Source organism: Acanthopagrus latus, chromosome 1 (genome assembly GCF_904848185.1).
Source record: "Acanthopagrus latus isolate v.2019 chromosome 1, fAcaLat1.1, whole genome shotgun sequence".
Taxonomy (NCBI): Eukaryota; Metazoa; Chordata; class Actinopteri; order Spariformes; family Sparidae; genus Acanthopagrus; species Acanthopagrus latus.
The window spans coordinates 24,581,343-24,588,322 of record NC_051039.1 but is presented as its reverse complement, the minus strand read 5'-3'; the positions used below and the strand labels follow the sequence as shown (position 1 = coordinate 24,588,322).

The 6,980-nt window shown below is 40.6% G+C and overlaps 1 protein-coding gene across 1 annotated transcript; it reads right to left on the bottom strand.

Moving 5' to 3' along the window:
* Window positions 1-3,944: 3,944 nt before the first annotated feature.
* On the bottom strand, window positions 3,945-6,351 carry cep20 (centrosomal protein 20). The gene is made up of 4 exons (XM_037107662.1): window positions 6,200-6,351; window positions 5,273-5,470; window positions 4,871-4,955; window positions 3,945-4,453 (listed from the first exon to the last, which is right to left on the bottom strand). Exons 1-4 carry the CDS (start codon window positions 6,225-6,227, stop codon window positions 4,327-4,329), a joined length of 438 nt encoding a protein of 145 aa, XP_036963557.1. The 5' UTR covers window positions 6,228-6,351; the 3' UTR covers window positions 3,945-4,326.
* Between the last annotated feature and the right edge of the window lie 629 nt (window positions 6,352-6,980).

The following is a 6,980-nucleotide window of genomic DNA, read 5'->3' as shown; positions in this document are numbered from 1 at the left end:
TAAAGAGCTCTTAAAAGACACTGTACACTTTCTGTTCAGAAGAAGTCAGCAGTTAGCTCGTAACATGTAGTGTTAAAGAGGGTGAGCATGAATAACGAAGATGCTCCAGATGGACACAAACAAAACCCCAAATGAATGCTAATGATGCTCTACGTCTGCCGGATGTGTTAATAGGAAACTGTTTGCTAACACTACAGCTGCATCGACTTAAAAGGTGATAACATGCCAGTGTTGTATTGACAAAGTCTGCTGCCCAAAGTGGCCACAAAATCCACATTATAGCAGGTAAAGATAACGTAAATATAGAAGTTTCTATTATTTCATGTTAGACTTAAAATTTCTGGAACTTAAAAACAAAGGTTCTTCTAACTTTAAATCTTATGACTTGACATGATGATTGGTATGAACACACTCTACAGAGCTGAATCAACTCATTAAGATATATATCTAAATAAACATGATCGATATATTGGCAGACTTTCAGCACGCATGCATTGATCTACTGTATTACTGTATAACTGAATTAATATCAAGTTTTTTTTTTATGATGCTGATTGTTTTGAATCTCTACAAACTTACCTCAACTTGTCTTCTCAAATTCAGTAAAGTAAAAATTTTAAGGCAGCCTGGACACAGCCTGGTTTTCACAGTGTTCGTGTAAGGCGATAAGATCTGTTATATACATATCCCAAGTCAGTGATAACAAGCGTTCATTCCCAAGGTCACAGACCAAAACCAATGCAGCTAATTTAAATGATATTCATGTTTGCATTCTGTATGCAGTAACAGTGTGAGTAATGCGTGTACGTTTTCCTCTTCTTCAGACTTTCATCCTGTCAAAGCTATTCCCTCTCCGGCCTTCAGCTCCATCCTAACACCTACATAATCTCACCAGTGCCATGACTAACTTATTAATTAAACAATGATCAAGTGATCTGGCTTCATGAGTAAATAATACAATATACTGTACAATTAAGTTGCCTAATGAATCCTTATCATCTTGTTTATCTCTCCTGCTCCACAACATCAGAGAGAGGAACAGTGTTTTTTATGGTGATGAGCTATGATTGGCAAAACAACTATTTCTTCAATAGCACAATGGAGTATTGTAGTGTAAAGAGTAAGTGTTAAATCCAGTCCTTGGCTGGACATAAATACTAATATGTGGATGCATTTCATGGAGGTTATAAAGTTTACTGTACGTAGGAAGGTCATTCAGATGGACAGTGAATATAAACAGATAAATACTGAGGTGATTAAATACAGTGTGAAGGGACTTTCCACATGTTTTAAGATAGATAAGTGGTTTGGCTCTAAGGATGGCGGTGTCAGCCAATTGTGCGTTCCACCACTATGATATGTCAACAAACAGCGGACGGATTGTCAGTAAATTTTGTGCATTCATGTTCTCCAAAGAATTCAACTTCCTGTATTGAGTGAAACCCAAGATAGATTCTGAAAAAGGAAAAAAAACACTGCACAGACATTCATGGTTCCCAGAGGATGTATCCCAATGACTGTAGTGATCCTCTAACTCACCTCTCGCCATAAGGGTTGTTATTTGTGATATTAGGTGCCTGTGGTAACTGTGGAAACAGAATCGGGTGTTTGATGTACGTGTGTGATGCAGGCGTCCTCTAATTCAGACAAACATCTCTCTGAAAAACTGATAAGCACTTGAGTTACTTCATCACAGACTTGTTTTATGTGTTTAAGAATATGGGCTCTGGGCTAGTAAGTTGTAATACGTGAAGAAAAGCCAGCCAGCTCCAACAGAAGCTGAAACACAAGGACTGATCTCTTCAAGAAAGCCATCAGGAAAAGGCGATTCCATAGCAAGAGCCCACGTGGAGCCCACCCTCGACCTGTTGGCTCTGACAGGACAAGATCTGAAGTGAAGTGGAGTGAAGAGCAGGCGAGGAGCAGAAGTCACGCTCAGGAAAGCCTCATCCCCAACACCAGCCAGCTGCAGGTACGCTGCCTCAGTTCGTGACTTTACTTCACAATAACCACCTATTGGAGACTAGCAGCTTGTGTTGGACTGGCTCAGAATCTGCTTTTTTATGTAAAGTAAAAAAAAAAAATCAACTTTTTTTCTCTTTCCAGGAGCTCATAATCAAGGTGAGGATAAACAGCTCCAAGAGAAGCTCAGAGGAAAAAAAAAAGATTAATTCCTCGAAAGAGAACTAAAGAAAAAGGTGGGCCAAATGCAGAGCTCACACCCTTTACCAGCTGTCCAAGACGGAAATACAGCTGAAAAGAAGTCAAGAGCAGCTGCAGGTATGCTGCTGCCTCAGATCATCACATTACTTCACAATAATCACCAGCTGGATTCTAACAGCTTGTGTTAGACCACTTCAGAGTCGGATTTCTCATGTAAAGTTGAAAAAAAAAAAAATGCTGTTCTGTTGTACTTTAGCGAGGCAACTTAAGGTTGAATGCACTGATTATATTAAACACTGAGAATCAACAGCAGAGAAGCTGAACCTAGAGAAAAAGACACCCAAACCTTTTTCCCCTTGTATAGCTCAAACTGAAACTTAATGATGGGTCATGGCTCAAAAGCAGACTCATAACTGAATAAACAAGCTGTTCTCAGAGGAAAATAAGGTCCCCAGAAGACTGTTTGAAGCTAGAAAGGTGGCAGGGTTCAGAAAATATAAACAAAGTAAAACAGCATGAAACTGTGTTGTCCTTTAAGGTCACTTTGGCATGAAAAAAACCCCCAAAAACATTCACTGAAGCTCTTTCTCTTTAGATCAAAATTTTCTTCCCCAACACGACAAAGTGCACCTTTAAATTCAGCAAAACACACTGTGCGCTAACTCTCATGACCTCATTCTTTCAGGGAACTAATTTGAGAGCTATGATCTCATCTATCAGAGCCACAACAGTCAAGAATGAGAGATGCAGATATGGCAGAAGAGACAGGATAAAAACACTTCAAACTATTTAGACGTGGATTAAGCTACAGATGACAGAGGAGGTAAAACTCAGCTGCTACCAACATCGGTACAAATCAGGCTGCGAAATAAATGCCCGACCCTGTAGATAATCAGCTCCAGAAACCCTGGGTTAAAGTCGTGTGAGATAAGAAAGACAAGTTCCCTTAAATGGCGAAGGAGGAAGTGAGTTGCAAGGAGCACAGGCTTGTCGAAGAGGACGTTCGTGTGTCCCGAAGGTGTTGGTGCATCTTTTGGGACGGACCGTCTTTCTTTTCCTGCGCAATTACCGGTAGTGAAATTGTAAATATTGCTGTCATGGCTATTATGGAGGTCATCAGGTCCCAGTTCCTAAGCTGCAGTGAACACGGCAAAAGAGGTGAACAAACAGAAGAGAAGCTACATAAATAAATCTGGAGAACTTCCCATTCAATTCAGCAGCATGTGGATTATCAGCTATGCGAGACGAAGACCTTCATAATCGTGAGGTATTACTAATGAAAACATTGCAGCCCAGCACCAATGAAAGGGCGCGGGGGTACCGCGGGTGGGTTTGGCAGCTCAGACCAACACAATGAGCGCCAGAAATATTAAGACAATCGCAGGAAAGGGACTAAGTGAATTTAGAAGTTCAGGTGCAGGTTATTTAGCACTATTTAAACTGTGCTGCGTGGTTTAAACTGCATGAAGCAAATGATCAATGTAGAAACAAATACAGGCTAAAAGCAATGCCCTTTAAGTTCAATTGAAAAGTTAACTCCTAAGCTTTAAATTGTTGAACAGACATGTTAGTAAAACATAATTTTAACAACAATATTAATGCATTTAGGCGACCCTGCTTCTATACACAATGCCACATGTAAGAGATGAACAGATGTTGGTGAGGACACAGCAAAGTATCACTCCACTGTGATCAGGCAGCAGCAGTCTTCTTCTTTGGTGAGGCTGCCACCATGTGGTAGCCGTTTTAGTAGCACTTCCACAAACAATTTTGAGTCAATGTAACAGATAAATATAAAGCATTTATTTTTTAGCAACTAAAAGACAATGTAAAAGTATCAAACCTGAATTATTGAGCAAACAAACCTCTGAATTACTGCACTGCCACCTTGACTGGTGCCAAACGTAAAACCATATATACAAAAAAAAAAAGAAAGGCCATCAGGGATCATTGGCATTTTACAGTAAACAACAATACAAAGGCTTTGAGCATTTTTATCAGCTCAGCAGAATTGTAATCCCTGTAGATTAAACTCAGGTGAAAACAGTGTGAAAAAACATGGAGAAGGAGATTATATCTCTAAAATCCAACGTTTTTGTCATGTATTGGAGTGTAAAAGGGTCTTTTAAGTCCATGCTGTTCTAGTGATCAGCGCATCGACTATTAGGCTTCAGGTCCAGGCACTGTGCTGCTGGCAGTCGCACCAGCTGGCAGAGAGGCTCCCCGGACAAACGCCTTCCCACCTTCATCACTGTTCACAAAGTGGCTCACTAAGCCATAGAGAAGAGGTCTGGAAAATAAAATGTGAAAACTTGTGATTAAAATTTTGGCATTTTGTTTTTTAAAGAAAAACACACTAACTTATTAAGAAAGAAATGGGGTGAAAGGTCCTGGGCCAGAATCAGACCCAGGTCCTTGGTACACACTATTTCAAATGGCTAATTGTGTGTTTTTGGGTTGTGTGCTAACCTAAGACACCCCGGAGAAATGTGGAATTTCACATAAAAAACAAATAGATGTGTTTTTCCAAAGCAGTGGTGGGGACAAGCTGAAGTGGTTCTAAATCTCTGGACATTTCAAGATGAAGCTATGATGATGGTGATGATGATTATGCTGAGCTTAGGATAATTCCATCCCAGAATTGATCATAACCCCAGAGAGTGCAGTAAATATTTGGACAATGTGTTGGACAGCAGGCCGGACTTACACAGACTTGGAGCCTGCGTCCTCTGTAACTTTCAGTTCATTTGCCAGGAACTGTCTGTCCAAGGGAACTTCAGGTTGGCCTGACTCTGAGAAAACAAACAGAGCTGAGTTTAGAAGTGGTACATTTTGTTACAATACAAAAAAAAAAGTGATTGGTTAAGTTCCCCAGACAGCAGCTGGAATAATACTGCTGCTTTCGTGTAAAAGTGTTTCTCAACTTTGGAAAGCAGACACATCAACCATAACGTGATCAATCCCATGAGCCTCGTAAAGCCAGAGCGAACACAACTCATCATAGTTTTGAACACATACTGTATCAAGTAAAACATTTCAACATCATTTACTGGACACCGACACACTGTATCTGTGTTACTGTTTTTTTGCAATCACTGGTTTCTCCCACCCGCTGTCAGCACTGACGCCGTGTATCTGTACTTGTTGAACTCCAGGTACTCCCGGATGAGCTCGTTGATCAGCAGGTTTTCGTGCGACAGCGGCGGACGAGGTTCACGCTGGTCATCCAGGGCGCTGAACACCTCCGCCCGGATCCGAGCCTTCAGCTGGCCCAGCACGCCGCGGGACTCCAGCGTCTCTCTCACGGCTGAAAATAGGCAGGTTACATTGCATTAAAAAAACATGTCGATTATTAAGTTTGTTAACTGACCCTCCAACTACGAACAATCGACCGGAAGCTCGTCTTAGTTAACCGTTAAGGCTCTTTTCAAATGTTTGCCGTGCTCTACTCATTCATTTGCGAATTGAATGGCTCCTCATGTACTGTCAACAACACACTCCTCTAACATGACTCAGTATCGTGTCAGAATCACTTGGAACTACTCTTAAAATCGGGATACATGTGGTTTTTCAAACTGACTTCAACAAATACACTTCATCATTTCCCTACAATCATCTCTGGCCAGAGGTAACCCGGCTAACCTGAGGTTGTTAACCTCGCTAACTTGCTACCGTGAACTAATTGCAACGGGAGAGCAGTGTGAAATAAAAGAAAACCTTGATTTATGTGGTAACTAGGTTATATTTACATATGCCGAATTGAAACAAAGATTTCAGCATCAGAGGTGCCCTTTAGTCACTCAAAGAACTCAATTTCCTGAAGACGAGGGACACTTGGCTTTCAAAAAGTTGGATTTTTGAATGGAGACGCGCACATGATGGCGTCCTGTTGTTGTTTGAGCTAACTTAGCTAACCAGTGTCACCGGCATTTTTATAAACGTATCCAGTTAAGTTACCAGTCGTGTATGTGTTCGGGTTTGATATAAGGATGCTGTAGTACGTTAGACAAAAACACGAATGAAAGTGAGCGCTTACCGCACTTGAGTTCAGTGATGGTCGCCATTGCAACAAGTGTAAACAAACGACTGCCTGCCTCTGTTCATAACGCAGACTTCCGCCATCTTGTGACTGAGTTGTGTAACTGCAACTAACTGGTTCATCACTTTCTCTGTTTGTATCTGTGTACAGTCCCTACACAGTGCATCTCCCACCACGTTGAAACTACACATTAGATCAAGGTAATGTGCATTACTATGAAAAGAATATCTCTCCCTTAAACCCCTTAAAAATGAGCATCAACACTGATTTATGTTTGGTTGAATATTAGATAACAGAAAACCTTAATGTAGCTGGTTTCAGAGTCAGTCAGTATCCCGGGTGGCATGCATGGAACCATGGCCACTCATACTTCTATTGACATTGTCTCAAACTATACATATTTAGTTAACAGGCATATGCATGACCATTAATGAAGACTTGAGAGTCCTGTATCTTGACTTGAAGTGCTTATAAAGAGTCTTTCCTCCAGCAGACTCAAGACTCAATTAACTGAGTTACAGTCTCTAAAGCTATTCAGTTACTCATCTGTGCAATTACTTAATAGTGTAATACCCCAGTATATTGTACATTTCAGTTATTATTTAAAATTGTTTTTACACTGTAGTTATATATTGTGGCATAATACACATATTTCTATCCAAGAGAGGAAGAATCTATAATATGACCTAATTCCTGATCTGGTAAGTATTTCTGATTCTGATTCAGTTGTCAGCTGTCATTTGAACTAAAGCCCCCTGAGGAAACTTTGGATTTGTGA

Coding starts and splice junctions, on each gene's coding strand:
- cep20 (XM_037107662.1), bottom strand. CDS start 6,227: ATGGCGACCATCACTGAACTCAAGTGCG. Junction 4,956..5,272: donor GGCGTCAGTGCTGACAGCGG/GTGGGAGAAACC, acceptor TTGTTTTCTCAG/AGTCAGGCCAACCTGAAGTT. Junction 4,454..4,870: donor GACGCAGGCTCCAAGTCTGT/GTAAGTCCGGCC, acceptor TTTATTTTCCAG/ACCTCTTCTCTATGGCTTAG.